Source organism: Apis florea, unplaced genomic scaffold, assembly GCF_048593485.1.
Source record: "Apis florea isolate Af1SG1 unplaced genomic scaffold, ASM4859348v1 contig_3367_pilon, whole genome shotgun sequence".
Classification (NCBI taxonomy): domain Eukaryota; kingdom Metazoa; phylum Arthropoda; class Insecta; order Hymenoptera; family Apidae; genus Apis; species Apis florea.
Window position 1 is genome coordinate 2,486,046 of NW_028256746.1, and position 17,776 is coordinate 2,503,821.

General features: G+C 17.0%; 7 protein-coding genes across 18 annotated transcripts; 5 read left to right on the forward strand and 2 right to left on the reverse strand.

Moving 5' to 3' along the window:
• Positions 1 to 325: 325 nt before the first annotated feature.
• Positions 326 to 4,670, reverse strand: Rheb (Ras homolog enriched in brain). 7 transcript variants are annotated; one of them, XM_086911895.1, is made up of 7 exons: positions 4,381 to 4,670; positions 4,187 to 4,307; positions 3,384 to 3,502; positions 2,966 to 3,037; positions 860 to 1,067; positions 637 to 766; positions 326 to 555 (listed from the first exon to the last, which is right to left on the reverse strand). In XM_086911895.1, the coding sequence occupies exons 3-7, from the start codon at positions 3,430 to 3,432 to the stop codon at positions 466 to 468; spliced, it is 549 nt and encodes a 182-aa protein (XP_086768021.1). In that variant the 5' UTR covers positions 3,433 to 3,502; positions 4,187 to 4,307; positions 4,381 to 4,670; the 3' UTR covers positions 326 to 465. The 7 variants fall into 7 exon arrangements, with proteins under 7 accessions (XP_086768021.1, XP_086768023.1, XP_086768022.1 ...); XM_086911897.1 differs by having other exon boundaries at positions 4,435 to 4,658; XM_086911896.1 differs by having other exon boundaries at positions 4,187 to 4,304; positions 4,381 to 4,658.
• Positions 4,671 to 6,227: 1,557 nt separating this feature from the next.
• Positions 6,228 to 7,458, forward strand: LOC147657012 (uncharacterized). Its single transcript, XM_086911916.1, has 3 exons — positions 6,228 to 6,361; positions 6,636 to 6,694; positions 7,211 to 7,458. Exons 1-3 carry the CDS (start codon positions 6,338 to 6,340, stop codon positions 7,296 to 7,298), a joined length of 171 nt encoding a protein of 56 aa, XP_086768042.1. The 5' UTR covers positions 6,228 to 6,337; the 3' UTR covers positions 7,299 to 7,458.
• Positions 7,107 to 8,605, reverse strand: LOC100866190 (uncharacterized). 3 transcript variants are annotated; one of them, XM_086911911.1, is made up of 3 exons: positions 8,143 to 8,605; positions 7,540 to 7,804; positions 7,107 to 7,319 (listed from the first exon to the last, which is right to left on the reverse strand). In XM_086911911.1, the coding sequence occupies exons 1-2, from the start codon at positions 8,400 to 8,402 to the stop codon at positions 7,549 to 7,551; spliced, it is 516 nt and encodes a 171-aa protein (XP_086768037.1). In that variant the 5' UTR covers positions 8,403 to 8,605; the 3' UTR covers positions 7,107 to 7,319; positions 7,540 to 7,548. The 3 variants fall into 3 exon arrangements, with proteins under 3 accessions (XP_086768037.1, XP_086768039.1, XP_086768038.1); XM_086911913.1 differs by having other exon boundaries at positions 7,531 to 7,804; positions 8,143 to 8,596; XM_086911912.1 differs by lacking the exon at positions 7,107 to 7,319 and having other exon boundaries at positions 7,459 to 7,804; positions 8,143 to 8,577.
• ND-B17.2 (NADH dehydrogenase (ubiquinone) B17.2 subunit) lies at positions 8,559 to 10,547 on the forward strand. The gene is made up of 3 exons (XM_003695436.4): positions 8,559 to 9,402; positions 9,613 to 9,695; positions 10,179 to 10,547. The coding sequence occupies exons 1-3, from the start codon at positions 9,257 to 9,259 to the stop codon at positions 10,415 to 10,417; spliced, it is 468 nt and encodes a 155-aa protein (XP_003695484.2). The 5' UTR covers positions 8,559 to 9,256; the 3' UTR covers positions 10,418 to 10,547.
• A 566-nt stretch (positions 10,548 to 11,113) lies between these two features.
• Positions 11,114 to 15,495, forward strand: LOC100866421 (outer dynein arm-docking complex subunit 4). Of its 2 annotated transcripts, XM_031917720.2 has the most exons (3): positions 11,114 to 11,307; positions 11,603 to 11,747; positions 15,086 to 15,495. In XM_031917720.2, the coding sequence occupies exons 2-3, from the start codon at positions 11,616 to 11,618 to the stop codon at positions 15,386 to 15,388; spliced, it is 435 nt and encodes a 144-aa protein (XP_031773580.1). In that variant the 5' UTR covers positions 11,114 to 11,307; positions 11,603 to 11,615; the 3' UTR covers positions 15,389 to 15,495. The 2 variants fall into 2 exon arrangements, with proteins under 2 accessions (XP_031773580.1, XP_031773579.1); XM_031917719.2 differs by lacking the exons at positions 11,114 to 11,307; positions 11,603 to 11,747 and adding an exon at positions 13,772 to 14,393.
• On the forward strand, positions 11,170 to 17,686 carry Rrp42 (exosome complex component Rrp42). Of its 3 annotated transcripts, none has more exons than XM_086911909.1 (7): positions 11,170 to 11,307; positions 15,906 to 16,041; positions 16,156 to 16,352; positions 16,652 to 16,817; positions 16,900 to 17,094; positions 17,192 to 17,347; positions 17,451 to 17,686. In XM_086911909.1, the coding sequence occupies exons 2-7, from the start codon at positions 15,985 to 15,987 to the stop codon at positions 17,550 to 17,552; spliced, it is 873 nt and encodes a 290-aa protein (XP_086768035.1). In that variant the 5' UTR covers positions 11,170 to 11,307; positions 15,906 to 15,984; the 3' UTR covers positions 17,553 to 17,686. The 3 variants fall into 3 exon arrangements, with proteins under 3 accessions (XP_086768035.1, XP_086768036.1, XP_086768034.1); XM_086911910.1 differs by lacking the exon at positions 11,170 to 11,307 and adding an exon at positions 11,630 to 11,747; XM_086911908.1 differs by lacking the exon at positions 11,170 to 11,307 and adding an exon at positions 15,096 to 15,619.
• Positions 13,812 to 14,284, forward strand: LOC147657013 (uncharacterized). Its single transcript, XM_086911915.1, has one exon. The coding sequence runs from the start codon at positions 13,812 to 13,814 to the stop codon at positions 14,160 to 14,162; it is 351 nt and encodes a 116-aa protein (XP_086768041.1). The 3' UTR covers positions 14,163 to 14,284.
• Positions 17,687 to 17,776: the final 90 nt, after the last annotated feature.

Consider the following 17,776-nt stretch of genomic DNA (forward strand, 5'->3'; position numbering starts at 1 on the left):
TTATATAATAACATTTATAATTACATATTAAAAATTGTTTATAATGAAAATGTTTCTTTCATATATATTTCAACAAATATAAATGTTTTAAATATCAATTACATAAATTTAAGTCAATAAGTATTTTATTTTTAATATTAAAAAATTGTATTTAAAATATTAAATGTTATACTTATTCGAAATATAAATAAACATAGACAATTTTCAATTTTCTTTTTGTTAAATAGTGATTATAAAAATAAATAATGAAAATACTTATAATCAGGTATTTTTTTAAATAGATGATATTTATAATATTTTTGATTTATATGACAAAAAAAGACAATTGTTTTACATATTCTATTTTATATTTTTGATATTTTTACACTTAATTTGTTTTTGGACGTATATTAATACAATGCCAATTTTGTTATTTGGTTTTATACATTTACATTATATTATAATGTATGCTTTTAGCAATATAGTTCAAGAAATAATGCAATTTGATTTTTCTTGTACATTTCCATCTGCTTTTTCAATTTCAATTAATAGTGTATGAAAAATATCTGCAACAGACTGAAACAATATTAAAAAATTAAATTAGACTTTTTTTAAATAATTGAGAAAAGAAAAAAGAAGAAACAAATAAAAGCTTACCTCGTTTTGTTTTGCACTTGTTTCTAAGAAAGCTGCATGCCAAGAATCTGCCAATCGTTTGCCTTGTTCTGTTGTTATCATTCGGTCAACATATAAATCTGTTTTATTTCCTACTAATACAATTGGAACACTAAAAATTATATATAAAGAATATTTTTAAAATATTTATTATTATTAATTTTTTTATATATTAATAACATAAATAATAATATATATAACATACTGGACTTTTCCTGTTATATCCAATAACTTGTCATAAATAATTTGTACAACTTCAAAACTCTTAGCACTGGTTATGCTATATACTAAGACATAACCATGAATGTCCATAGAATACTGTGTTGGAAATATACTATATTCATCTTGACCTGCTGTGTCTACCAATTTAACTTCATAATCTTGACTATTTACTCGAGTACTTTTTGTAAATGCTGGAATATATATTCAAATTATTTATATAAGAAAATAAATTAAAATAAAACAGTAGAACCCACATCTTTCAAATCTTTATATCAAATTTTTAATTAAAATTGAGTTAATCTTTGATTAACAAAAAGCTTATATTTTTCTTTTATTAGTTTAATTTGAAGAAAAATTTAATGATAAGATGTAAGGTGCTACTATATTATACATATACATATATACAATTATAAATAAATCTTGTATAATTTTTAAATCTCATATGGAATAAAAAACTAATAACTCAAGAATTCATGCATATTGCTAATAATGTATCATGCTGTAACGACATTAATTTTGTAGTGTTAATAGTACTTCCTAAATTACATACAAATCGCACATAATGTAAATTAATTCAATTAATAAAATATTTTCTGTACTTGAACATTACTTGTATATAAAGTACAATAAAATAAAATTGAGTAGTATTTCATGAAAACCAAACAAATTCATGAAAGTATTCAAATTCCTATATTACATAATTAAAATTTTTAATTTATTTGTTTGTAATTATGAAATTATTAAATAATATATCAGTTAAGTTATTAAATGAACAAAATATACGTTATATATTTAAATTATATAAGTAACATATTTATATATATTTTTCATTTAAATTATACTTATTTTTTAAATGAATATTAAATCTGCATCATCTGTATATATTTTATTTAACTTATTTTGCAACAGTAAAAGTGCATTTGAAATTATAATGCAAAAAATATGTATTACTCAATATTTACAATCAATATTAATAATAATATTTTAGAGAACAAACAAGAATTTTATATATAATATTATACATAAAAAAAATTTAATTGTTGCGAAAAATAATAATAATTTTAACTAGTTTCCTTAAATATAAAAATTTTCAATAATTAAATAAGTAGAAATTCCATTAATAATTTATAAGATAAAAATGAAATATATAAATAAACACTTTTTAAAATAATTTTTTAACTAACTTTCAATTTTAATTATTAATTTAAAATAATAATATTATAATAAAAAAAAATAACTAATTATTTTATATATAAAATAATAATCTTATTAAAAGCAAAATTTTAAAATACAACATAAACATTAAGTCATGAATGTTATGTATAATATTAAATTATTACCTTAATTATTGTAAACAAGATACTAAAATATATAAATTGATATGTTCATATATCATAATTAAAAAATATTATCTATGAGTACAGTTATATTATATATTATATATATATATATATATATATATATATATATATATATAACCAAATTTAAAAAAACTTTATTATTTTAAACTTTATAAAAAAAATTATAAAAATAAAAAAAATTATATAAGAAAATTTTTTGCAAGAAATTAACAGTTAAAATTAATATATTTAAAAAATAAATTAATTTTTAGAGAGAGAAAAAGAGAGAGAATTTTTTAAAAATTTTTATTCAGTTTTAAAACTGAAATTTTAACTGAAATATATCTTTGAAATATAGGAAAGCAAACTTTAAATCTTGCATAATTTTCTTATTTTTAAGTAAAATTTCTATTGAATAAAAATAAAATGGATTTAATATATTTATCATAAATTATCAACTTTTTATAGATTCTTCATATTATAGATAATTCAAATTAAAAAGAAATATTAATTTAAAAAGTTGATAATCAATTTTAATATAAATATATTAAAGATTTTTATTTTTTATATTTTTTTTACTCATTAAATTTAGTACATTCAATAAAATATTTACTCATTTAATAATAAGTTTTCATGAATCTATTGCTTGTTTACAGCATGAATTACTAACAAAATGTGCAGAAAATACTACTAACAGTGTCATTAGAAATCTTTGAAGTAGCGTGTAAGACGATACAGGTACTTCTTACTATTTTCTATAGTAGGATCATATGAATCCACGAACTGTCCCTCGACGAATTGTATACTCAGTGATGACTTGCCTATTAAGATTAATAAAAAAATTATTATTCAAAATATATATTTTCAGACATCATGTTGTATATATAAATTTATGTATTTATAAATTGTATATATAAATATAAATATATATATATATACAACATGATAATATATATGAATTAATACATATTTTTTAAAATTGAAATTTATATAACTTATATAACTTTTATTTTTATAATATATTAAAATTTCATTTTTTATTTAATTTTTAAAGATATATACAAATTTAATTATTAATATAATTATTTATCAAATAGATTAGCTTTATTTACATTAAATTATTTTAATTATAATAATTTTATATAATATACAATAAATTTATATTACCTACGGATCTATAACCCATAATAGCTATTTTTCTTTGTTTTGGTGGCATTTTTCAACATTTATAAATACAAATGCTACGATTGTAATCCATAAAGTCTGGTACATGCTCCAATTAAAATCTATATATAAAATAAGAATAAGAAATGTCAAAATAATATAATTTTAATATAAATATATATAACATAACAATGTAATGTAATATTTTTTTGTTAATGAATAAATGAAAGTAAAGAATCCATTTTTATAAATTATTTTAAAAATTGTCAGATTATAGCATTATGATAAAAAATTCTCCTAACAAATCTATTTTCTAAATATCATACATAGTTTTTTTAATATTAACTTTATATTAAAATAATATATATTATAAATATTTTATTTATTATTAAGTAAAATTTTATTTCATAAAAATAATTAATTATAATTTTAATTTTAATGACAAATAAAACAAAGAAATCGTAGACATTACAAATATGTATATATTTAGAAATCATATTTGACATATGAAAATAGTTGATTACTTTTTTAATAAATATTTTTCAAAAAATTACTAAATAGTAAAAAAAATGTGCGTAAAAATGCATATAATCTATATAAATGTATGCATATAGATCAATGTATATATTCTCCCATTATGAAGATATAATGAATAATAGACTTATTAATTATATATTTTGTAATTATTTAAAATTATTGCAAAATTACATACTTTTATTTTGTAACGGAAGAATTACACTCATAATAAATATATTTTTTATCGAATTACGTATTATTTATTATGCAAATACACATGCACTACTCACCAAAAGAGAAGAAATACATTAGATGCGTTTCATATTAATCAACATATCGACTTCTATTATATATACATCAAATAATTAACCAAATAAAAAAGTTGATATTTATATGATGTTTTAAATACTACTGGAAAAATATATATATATATTTATATTATTATTTTCGTATATATTACGATAGTTTTAAATTAGTATCTTACATAGAAATGTAATTTTTGTGAGAGGAAGTTAGAAGCAAACGATGAACTACGCACTTTGAATATTACGAAGAACTTCACACTTTGTTTAACATTAATTATCATTACATATTTAAAAATATTATAATTACTAATCTTTTAAATATTTAAGAAAAATATGCTTATAACGTTCTCTCATTTATCAAATTATATTTGTTAAAAAATATATAATAATAGACATAAGACTTCATGAATGCATACTAGCGGATATTTCAAACAAACACGCCATCTATTCGAATAATATAGATATTAATAAATTTAAACGTTTTTGTACTTCTTTTATAATTATTTTGTTATCTAGTTTTTATAATATATTATTTATTAATGAATATTGTGTAATGTAAATAAATTAAAGTTGTAAATTACAAATTTATTAAAATGAAATTTTTTAATATCTACAATTATTAGAATTTTTTATTCAATATAAATTAAAAAAATTATTAATTAATTATATTTATTTATTATATAATTTTATATACTTATTAAATCAATCAGTAATATGCATTGCAAATCATATAATGCGTATTTTAAGAATTGATAAAATGTATAAAATGTATTTATATATATTATAAAAAATTAAAATAAAACCGGTTCGGTAATAACAAGCCAATATCAATGAAACTTTCTCTAAATTGAAGAATTTAAAAAAATAAGATAAAATAATTAGATCTTGAAGAATCACAATTATAAAATATAGCAATTTAAAAATAAAATTAAAAATATTATAATTTTCTTTCTTTTCTTTTTCATTATATATAAATTATTTTTATATTAAATATGTATTTATTATTATTATTATATATTTCCTTCTTATTCTTTTTTAAAATGAACACATATTTTTATTTTATATATATATTATTTTATATATATATATATATATATATATATATATATATATATATATTATATATATATATATATATTATTTTATATATATATATATATATATTTATTTTATATATATATTATTTTATATATATATATATATATTTATTTTATATATATATATATATAAATAAATTGTATACAGTTAGATGGAAATGTTGCTTTTATAATTAATTTATTTTTTTATTTGAATATACTTTTTTGTTAATAAATATATTTATAAATTAACAGAAAATTATAAAGTATATCATTTAAAATAATGAAGAATAAAGAAATAAAGAAAGAAATAAATAAGAAGAAAAATAAATAAAAAAGAAATGAAAAAAATTAGAAAAAAGTATATAATTCAACATAATATCATCTGTATTTTATAGATTGGACATTCCGAATAATTTGAAATATCTTTTATTTAATACAATATAAATAACTAAAAATATAAAATCATTTCATTTAAAATTATATATTTGTTTTTATGAATTTTTATATAAATTATGATTTTTATCTTTTAAAAAATAAAAAAAATATAAAGCTATATTTCAGTCTTATAGATTAGAGACAAAAATTTGAATTATAAAAATTATAATATTGAATTAAATAAATGAATATTTATTAATTATAATTAATTATTTAATTAATACTTTGTAATTATTATTATATCAATTATTCTATCATTATAATTTTAAGATAAAAGATTATTATTTCATTACAGCTTTATAAATTGTTGTTGCTAACAATTTTAAATAAATCACAATCAAGTAAAATATTAATTTTTTTTTTTAAGATAGATACATTCCAATTCGAAAGTAGAAATCGTTAAATAATTATACTTCTACATGTTTATACTTTCCTTTATAATAACAAGAAATCTAGTAAGAATATCTATGAACAAAAGAAATGAAAAGTATCCTGAGATTCGAAGAAAAAGAGAGTAGGTAAGCGGATAGATATAAGGACAACTTGCTTTATTGGAATTATTAGTTTGTTCTATGATCCACATCAGAGACCACTATTAGAATCTACAAATTAACGTTTCATCATGAAAATAAAATTATTGTCACAAGTAAATCATAAATATTTTAATCATGTGATTATTTTACATTTTAATCATCGATATATTTTAAAAAATTCATATTGTGATAATTTTTTTTTTTATAGATATCTCGTGCATAATTTAAAAGTTATTTTTTAAAAAGCATAATTTTTGTTTTTAAAATTGTAGTGATAATTTTATTAACGTGTAAAATATATGTTTTTAATTCAAAATTTAACAAACATAAAAATATTTAAATTTTAATAAATTTTATAAATTGTATAATTTTTTAAATAATTTTTAGCTTACTTTAATTTTAACGGCATTGCTGGTTACTATATCTCAAGGATTTCTCTTTGGATTGTAAGTGAAGTTAAATTTTAATCTTGAAAAGTTATTTTTCAATGAAATTTATTGATGTATTTAATATTATATCAAATTAATTATTATTTATCAAATATATTTCATTTATTTCATTACTTCTTTTAGATTTATGTCGAATTATATTAAATTTAATATTTTAGATTACTTTGAATTAGCTTAACTATTTATATTACAGATATTTAGTAAAGAAAATATATTATTGACAATTTGTATTTTAGTCCTAGGAATATATTAAAAGATTTTTTGCAATTATTAAAGGAAAGAAAAGAAGTAAAGGAAAATCTTCATATAGATCATTACCATATGTATTATTATCCAATAGAATATTCAATATTTGAATCACGATTAAAAGCACCTAAAAAATACGAATTAGAAGAAATACATAAGTAAATTTGAATTTTTCGCATTTTTAATTATATTTAATAAACAAATGAACATTATTAATTTTAAGTAATTATTAATAATTTTTTAATGAAAAATATCTTTAATTTTTAGCAATCATTTGGCAACACTTGGATGGTCTAATCATGAATATAAATATGTTCCTGAACCCAAAATTAAAATTTCTTCTAGTTTGATATAATTCGTGGAAACAATCTGTGTTCTGCAATCATGAAATTTTTGATTGATATGTATATTTTTATGTATATTGATATGTTTATTATTTTTTTCATTATATAATAATATGATCTAAATAAAATTTTATGTAATAAAAAAATAAAAATAAAAATATATCAGCATAATTAATATTTCTAATATTTATTATATAGCATATTATATTTAATTGTATCACATTATATTACACAAATATTAACCATAATTACAATTGTTTTTTATTCATATAGTTTTAATTTATCATATCCAGATTCTTGCAGCTTTTCAAAAAGTGTTTTATAAGAAATTTCTAATAATCGAGACATCATCGATGGCGGTGGCAGCTTTCTCTTCTCGATACGAATATTTTGTTGTTTTATATGATCTTCGAAAAGCTTAGCCATAAGAAGTATCATATATTTACGATCAGTTAATCGTACGATATGACTTCCCATCACTTTCTCTAATCGAAATTTAACTGGTGGATAATTTATTCTATAACAAATGTATTAATAAATAAGATTAAAAAAAAATAGTAATATTTTATTATTATAAAATGAGACGATGTACAAATTAAGCACATATTTATACATACATACAAGGGTTTAGAATCTATAATTGCATTTAATATTATACAAATAATTTGATAATATTATTTAATTTTTTTTGTTTTTAATATTTTATTTTTTATTAAGTAACTTTTATTTACATAATTATTAAAATTATCAAAAAGTATGTCTTGATTTATATATAAATTTTTAATGTAAATATAAGAAATTGAAATATATAATATGTATAAAAAATTAATATATGCAATAAAAATTATAACTTACGCATATCTTATATGTTCGGTTTCCCACCATTGTAAAGGAGTATCATAAGGATCAATGGCGGAGGTAAATACTGTTATATCTTCAGCTGGTTTTTTAAATTTTTTTTGTGTTTCTTTTTTTTCATCATCTTTTTTATCTTCCTCTTCTTTATTTTCTCTTTTAATCTTATTCACTTTATCTTTATATTTCTTTTTTTCCTTATGATTATTTTTTTTCTTATTATATTTATTTTGCTTTTTTTTTATTGTTAACGTTTGCATAGTAAAATGTTTATTTTTATGCTTATTTTTGTCATTTGAAGAGAAAATTAATTAAAATCAATATTTACAGAAAATATATTAATTTTTTAAATTGTTAAATAATATTATTATTAAATTGATATTGATATAGTTAAACTTAAATTTTGTAAATAAATATAGTAAATAAAAAACAAATGCATTCGAAATTACAATCTAAGAAATTTAAAAAGATTTATGATTTTTTATAACTTTAAAAATTTAAAATAATGATATTTATAATAAATTAAAATAAATTAATTTTAGATAAAATAGATAATAAATAATAAATATTAAATAAATATTAATATTAAATATTATAATAAATAGTAAAATAAAATTTATTTTATTTAAAATTTTTTAAATAAATTATGTATTAAAGTACTTGTATTGTAATATAGAAACATAAAAATAAAATGTTATTTATTAATGTTTGATATATATAAAAATTATTTAAATTAGTATCTTAAAAATAGATTTATAATTAAATCTAACTATTTATATATTTCTTCAAGCTATTTCTTAATATCACGAAATATATATAATAAAGCTTTAAAATTTTATAAGAAATATTTATTTATAATTTTCTCTTTTTTAAATACAATATATATATTTTTGAAATATAAAATTAGATAAAAATACAATAAACTATTTTAATTTATAATTTGATAATTTTACATTATATAATATTATATTTTCATAAGATTGATTATATATTTAAATTATATATTAAAATAAAAAAACATTATTATTATTATATAAAAGAGAATGACATAACATGCAAAGTTCTCATTAAACTTAAAGTAAAACATCTATAAAATTTTTATAGTTAAAGTCACATGTTCATGAATATATATATATATAGTGAATGTATATCTTTAGAAACAAATATGGCGAAGTATTTAGGAGTGGATAAAATTTATAATCTATGGAATATAATAAAAGCAAATGGTGGTATTTTAAATTCTGTTTATACTTTGTTCAGGTTATTGTAATATTATTTATTTAAATAGTATTTATATCAATTTTTATAATTGTTGTCTTATTAAAAAATTCTTTATTGGTAAATCTAATTTTGTAGATATTTATAAATATAAAATTATTGATTTTTATTAAGTATTACAAATTATTTCTTATATAAATATATAAAAATAGTTTAATATGAATAATCATGTTATATTTCAAATATTTTCAGAACGGATGCCTTAAAAGCAGGTATGTTAGTTGGTGAAGACAAATATGGAAACAAATATTATGAAAATAATTCATTATTTTATGGTAAGTTGATGAGTAAATGATATAGATTATATGATGATATAGATTCATTTATCATATATTCTATTTGAAGAATATATCAATAACTTATTAAAATATTGCATTAACTTGTCTTTGTATTATTTGTTTATTTATGAAATTCGAGTTTTTATTTAAATATTTCATTATATTAATTAATTTATGATTTTAATTATTATTATTTATTTCTTTATATTATGTAAAAATCGTTTTGTTAAAAATAATATTTTTTATCCATTTGTACTATGAATCTTCAAACAAAAATATATTAAAAAATTTATATATATTGTAATATTGTATATACTAAATTATTATTATATCATATTTTCTTATTTCAATTAAATAATTATCATTATAATATATTTTTTTTTATAACAAGATTTAGTTTAAAAAAAGGACATTAAATATTAATATATAAATTTATTGAAAAATTATTTATAATCAAAGTTTTTATTATTGTTATAATAGGTAGGAATCGATGGGTAATATATTCTGAAGCAGTTTATTTGGATTATGATGGATCTCAAGTCCCAGCAGAATGGTTTGGATGGTTACATTATAAAACAGATTTAATTCCTTCTAAAGATTTAAGTCGACCAAATTATAAATGGATGGCAGATCATAAACCAAATTTAAGTGGTACCAACGAAGCTTACATGCCTTATACTACTACAAAACCAAAAATTATACCATGGAAACCATCATAATAATATAGTATAATTTATTATATAGAGTTACTTAAAATAATTATAATGAAAAGATAATATGTAATTAAATGTAGATAAATTACTTGTATAAAAAATATTATAGTAAAACTTAATGTTTATAGCCATTTAATATGTTCTTATTCATTATTGATTAATTAATTGTTATTAAAATCTTATCTATTAATAAAATTTTGTTATATATTTTCTTATATATATATTTTATATTGAACATATAACTTCAAATTATTTATTTTTTCATTAAAATTTAAATTCTTGTTAAATAATTAATTTTTAAAAATAAAAAGTATTTTATTCAAAATTTCTTTATAAATTTTAACTATATTAAAATTATTATTGTATATGAATAGTTTTTTAATAATGAATTAAAAACTTGTTTTAATTTAAAATTTTTAAATTTATAAAGTAAAACAAGCAATATTTATTTAATGTCTAAAATTTATTTTAATGTTTAATAATTATATTCTTATCTTCTTTTAATGAAATTAGAAATTTAAAGAATTAATATTAATTATTATTTAGTTTTATAAAAATTAAAAATATTAAAAATATTATATATTATATCGAAATATAAACTATAATTTCATTAAAATTATTGTAATTTATAATATAAAGTATAATACAAAAATAACGAAGACAATAATCGCGTTTCATTTGTTGATAAAACGTCATAAAATAATAGTCATCTTTATTCTCTACTTTTGCTACTTTATTTTGCTACTTTCATATTGATTAATCCTGATTAGTAAGAGTAGGGAGACGTATAAAAAGTATAGACGGAAAAGTTTGGAACGTAAATTAAGGTTTATATCATCTGATAAGAATTTTCTTATGAATATCAAAAAAATAAAAAATATGGAAATTTGTTTTATGTAAGTAGAATTATAAAAATCAGTTGTTTAGAAAAGTTGTTTTTTAGCATGAAGATTATTATTTAAGGATAAGTTAAGAATGAATGATATATCAAATATCAATTTCTTAAAATATTTTTATAAATGTATTTTTGTATTAAAATATGTTTTGATATTTTGAACATTCAGTAATTATTTTTTTTTATCTAAGTGCTTCATTCAATAATGCATATTAGATATAATTTTAAAGATGTTGAATTTTTATGATTAATTATACATTAATTACATATATAAATGTTCAACAAATATATTATAGGTTTTAAATCAGTATGGTAAATCATGGCAAAGTAAAATCGCAAGTAAAACATTTTATTTCAATAGAAAAAAAATTATTTGTAGACGAAGCGATGGTCCATATAAAAAATGGCAATTATAATAAGGCTATGTATCTGTATAATAAAGTAAGTTTTTTAATTGTTAAAGCATCTTTACTGCATATTTACAATTATAAAAAAATATAAAAGTACTTCTTTTCAATAAATACATTGAAAATATAAATAAAAAAAAATATATATATAAAAATATTATATTTAAAAATAATTAAAGAATTAGAACTAAAAATAATTAATTAAATTATAATAAGAAAAATATATAAAATATAATAAATAAGTAAATAATAAAAATAGAAATACAATACATAAAATACTAAATTATATAAAACAAAAATGTGTAATATAAATATTTGAAATATTATACGATTTATAATTATTTAAAAATATGAGTAAAACATATATTAATTATCAAATTTAATATTAATTATATTTAATATTAATCATATTAATTATAAAATTGATTATTTTTATAAGAATTTTAAATATATATATTTATAAGAATTATATAATTTATATATTATATAATATATTTATATATTATTATATATTATTTAAAACAAATTTAAAATATTTAAAACAAATATACTTTAATTGTATATTATTAATATTGTATATTATAATACTTTTATATACTGTATATTATAATATAATATTATAATTATAATATAATAAACTGAGAAATATATATATTAATTATCAATTTTTAAAATTATCAATTATTTTTTCAATATACTATTTGAATCATTTTTTCAATATACTATAGATATATTATTATTTTATATATTTCTATATATTCTATTATATTTTATATATATAAATTATAATAATGAATTAATATTATAATAATGAAGAAATAAATATTAATTTATTATTATTTATTTATAATTAATTTATTAGTATTATTGATATATTAATATTAGTTTATTATTGATTTTCTTAAATTCTTATTCTTATAATATTAAATAACGTAATCGTATTGTATGTTTCATTGCAAATACCAGCAAAACACATTCATAATAATTTATTTTTTAGATTTCACTATAATTCCATTAAAATAAACAGCTCTTGTTCTTTTTACTAATAAAACATTAAAACGAAACAATCATTAAAAAATTAATCTATATATAATTTATTCTATTTATCTATATAATCTATATATTCTATTTATTCTATAATAAGATAATAAGATATTTAAGCATAATAAAATAAAACACTAAATATGTCATGATCGAATTTATTTTTTTATTTTTTGATTATTAATTTTTTGATATCTATCTATTATATTTATCTTTTATAATATAATATTATAAATTATAACATAATATATACAATCTTTTATAATATAATAATTTCTTGTATAAATAAATAATAAAATATGTTTTAATATAATTAAAACAAATGAATATTTTTTATATGTATTGTATGAGAAAGCGAAAAATAAATAAAAATTTTTTAAATATCTTTAAGATTTCATACCATAAATTAAGAATCAATCTTTATCGAAGAAATTTTCGAATGTCGACAGTTAAACTAAATGGTTTCTGACAAATACTAAGATTTCCTGAAATTCTTTTATACATATATGATCATATTTTCGTCGAATTGTTCGTATTGTTGATTGTTTCTAAGGAAACAAAACGTTTTCGCAAAGGTGTCGATAACCACACGTCTATTCCACACCCAATACACGAAACTAGTATCTTATTTTACTTTATCGCGAATAAAACGCACCAAGTATATTCGTTCTGTCAATTACAATTTATATATAAAAGACCAAACCAGTGATATTTTTAAATATTTTCTAAATAATAATTTATATATAATATATATATATATATATATATATATATATAAATAATAGTTAAATACTTTTTAATAATAAAAAATTTTTTGAAAAAAGAGGATAAATAAATTAAAAAAATATATACAAAGTATATTAAAAATATAAATTCTTTTTATATTTTTTCATTCAGCATTAATTTTTTTTTATATTTTATTTTATATATTTACTAAAAAATTAAAAAAAAAAACTTAAAAAGAAATTTAACTTCATTATACTATCAAAAACTAAAAAAAAGAAATAAAAAATAAAAGAAAAATTCAAAATTAGTTATAAAAATATAAAATCAAACGATGAGTGATATAATTATATCAGAATTTACGAACACCCACAACGCCATCGATTCGAAAATTATGGGTTTCTTAAATCCAATTATGCATCATCATGATTTATTACAAAGTTATGTGCGAGCGCTCGCGGAAAACATTTCAAATTCAAAACAGTCAGAGGAATCGGATTTGAATTTCAGTAAAATCTCATCTTCTTTAGAACTTTATCCCAATACTGAGTCTATCGATAATAAACAGAACTATATTAATAATGACAAAAAAAAGAAGAAAAAAGATAAGAAACAACAAAAGGGAAATAAATCTAATAAATTGTCAATCGAATCAGAAATGAATATTCAAAAAAAAAAGAAATGATATCGACAGAATAATGATGCTCGACGTCAAGAAGAAATATATACTGATAAAGATCGTGCCGCTGCAGTAAATATGGGAACTAAAGATATTAAACAATCATTGAAAATAAAGCAAAAACAAGATCGCGATTTACAATTGCCAGAAGATACTGAGCCGACAGCTATATTAGCTTTAGGATTGCGTGAGATGCGAATTGGTGATGTTAAAATAGCAATGAATTGTATTAATAAGGTTCTTGATTCTTTTCTCTTTTTAATAGAATATTTTTATTTTTTCGATACAGTTGTTTACAATTCCGATACAATTGTGTTACAATTTCGATATAATTGTTTATCAACATGTAATTGTATTTAAAATTTATTTTTAAATATTCAGTTATTTGTTACATTATATGTTATTTAAAATAGTTTATTTAATTTAATAAATAACTTTATTTTAATAAAATAAAAAAAGATCACTATCAAATAAAATCCTATTTTAGGAAACTAATCAAGATAATTTAATCAAAAATTAATTGTAATTGAGAAATTTCAACTGAAATTCTTTTTCTTTTATTATATAAAATTTTAGCAAAATATAAAATTCTACTTTTTTTAATAAACAGATATATTTACATTAGCCATTTATATCTACATTTGTATGTGCATAATTTTTAAAAAAAATTTTAAATATTATATATATATAATTTATATATATATATATATATATATATGTATGTATGTATTAATTAATATACATATGTGCATATATTTTATATTAACTTATTATATTTACTATAACTATACATAAAATATTAAAACAAATCATTTGTAAGATTATTTCTATAAAACAATTAAAATTAATATTGTAAACATAATTTATTTAATTATATAATATAATTATATAATATAATTATAATTAATATATATTATTATTTTTACTAGGCATTGGATCTTGAGCCAAATGATAATAATGCGTTAATAGCACGAAGTAAATGTCATCTTTTATTAGGAGAACCACAAAAAGCATTGCAAGATGCAGAAAATGCATTACAATATAAAATGAAAAATGCAAATATGGCTAATGCAATATATTGTAAAGCAGAAGCTTTATATTATCTTGGTGATTTTGAAATGAGTCTTGTATATTATTACCGTGGCATGAGAATCCGTCCAGAATATGGACAATTTCGTCTTGGTGTTCAAAAAGCAAAAAATGCAATAAAAAATATATTGCATAAAAATTAAATAGTTGTTTTATAAAAATATGATTATATAAAATTTTTTTAATTGAAAATTAAATTGAAAATTTTAACAAAATTATTAATAAACTATAATAAATATTTTTAAATATATTTATATTTATATAGAAATTTATTATCTTAAAAACATATTAATCTTAAAAAATTATATCTTATAAAATATAGTGTAAAAATTTAAAAAATTTGATATGTATACATACACACATAATTTATTAACGTACGTAATGAATGAAAATATTGTTTTTATCCGTAATATAATCAATATGTAATAATTCATATTTATAAACACACAAAAAGAATTTATTCTAAGATTTATATTCTATAAATAAATTAATTTTAGTTAATAATTAAATATTTTTAAATATTTCAAGTTTTAGAATTAAAAATAATATAACATTAATGTTAGAATTAGAATAATATATAATATATACTTAAGTATAACTGTAGGTTAGATAACCTCAATTATATATTTGTAATAACATTGTTAAAACTATTTATTACAGTTGCACAGTTGTACTTGTTTCTCAAATGCAAATATAAGATTAAAATTAGTTTAAATACTTAGAAGTTAAATATTTTATAATGGCAGAAGTTATTTTAAGTTCTGGTGAAAAAACTTTTATTCTTCATGGAATAGATGTAAGTTCATAGATATAAAAATAAATTTGTACAATTTATATAATTTATTCTTATAGCAAAAATTACTTTATAATTACTTATAATTATATAATTCTTCAATTTTTAATTATAAAGGCAGACTTTAGAAATGATGGTAGGCGACAATGTGAATATCGATCAATGGAAATTGAAACTAAATTAATGCCACAAACTCATGGATCAGCAAGATTACGTATAGGAAATACAGATATACTTGTTGGCATCAAAGTAGAACTTGATATACCTCATGCTGATAAGCCAAATGAAGGAAAATTGGAATTTTTTGTTGATTGGTAAATAACATCTCTTTTACAATTGAATATTTTGAATATATTTAATAATATTTTGAATATATTTAATAGTAATATTTCTTGTTAATTTTTAAATAATTATTTTATTATAATTATAATAATAAATAATAATAAATTATAATAAAATATAAATAAAAATATTTATAATAATTATTTTTTAATTAAGATTTTAAATTTAATTATTTAATTTTGAATAATCACATATTTTTCTTAACTAAATAATTTTATATTAGTTAAAATAATAAATTTATTTTATTAATTATTTTAATACTATATTTTAGTTCTGCTACTGCAACTCCAGCATTTGAAGGAAAAGGTGGTGATGATTTAGCAACTGAAATAAGTAATATTTTAACAGCTGCTTATCAAACACGCAATGCTTTTGATTTAAGAACATTATGTATTTTACCTCATAAAAAATGTTGGAAAATATATGTTGATGTCTTGGTAAATAAATTTAAATATTAACATTTTTTAACATTTAAGTAATTTATAAATAAGAATAATTTTAAAAATAAATTATATATAGATTCTTCAGTGTGGTGGTAATCTTTTTGATGCAGTAGGAATTACAGTCAAAGCTGCATTAAATAGTACAGAAATACCAAAAATTACAGCTGCAACTCTTGATGGTGGAGAACCAGATATTGAATTATCAGATGATCCTTATGATTGCATTCAATTAGATACGAGTAATTATCCAATTATCGTAACACTATGTAAAGTATGTTTTTTATTTATATTTTATATTATGAATAATTTGAAAAAAATTCTTTTTTTAATAATTATCTCCATTTTAAATTATTTAAATTTTATTATAGATTGGTGATAATTATATTATAGATCCAACTTTAGAAGAAGAAGTATGTAGTGCAAGTAGCATAATCATGTCAGTATTACCAAGTGGTAAAATTTCATCAGTAATTAAATTAGGTTATGGAAGTATTCAACCTAGCACTTTCAAAAAAATGTTACAAGTAATAATATTGCTCTATATTAATTTAATTAAAATTTTACAATATATTAATAATATAATAATAATAATAATATATTACATGTATAACAAAATTATGTTTCCAGATGGGTGAAAATATAGGATTAAATTTAAATGAAAGTCTTATGAAAGCACTGAAAGAAGAAAATCAACTTGGGCAAAGACAAGTAATAGGATTTCTTAGATAAATATATATGTATAACAGATATAATTAAATGTTTAATTTCAAATATAACTTAATTTTAAATGTAAATTTAATTTTCAATTTTTATCATTTATGATGTTTCTATATGTTATATATAAAATAAATGTTTTTTCTTTATGTCTATTTTAAATTTATTAATTTAATATATAAAAAAATAATTTTATAATGAAAAAAATTCTTTAAGAAAAAAAAACGTAAATATATAGA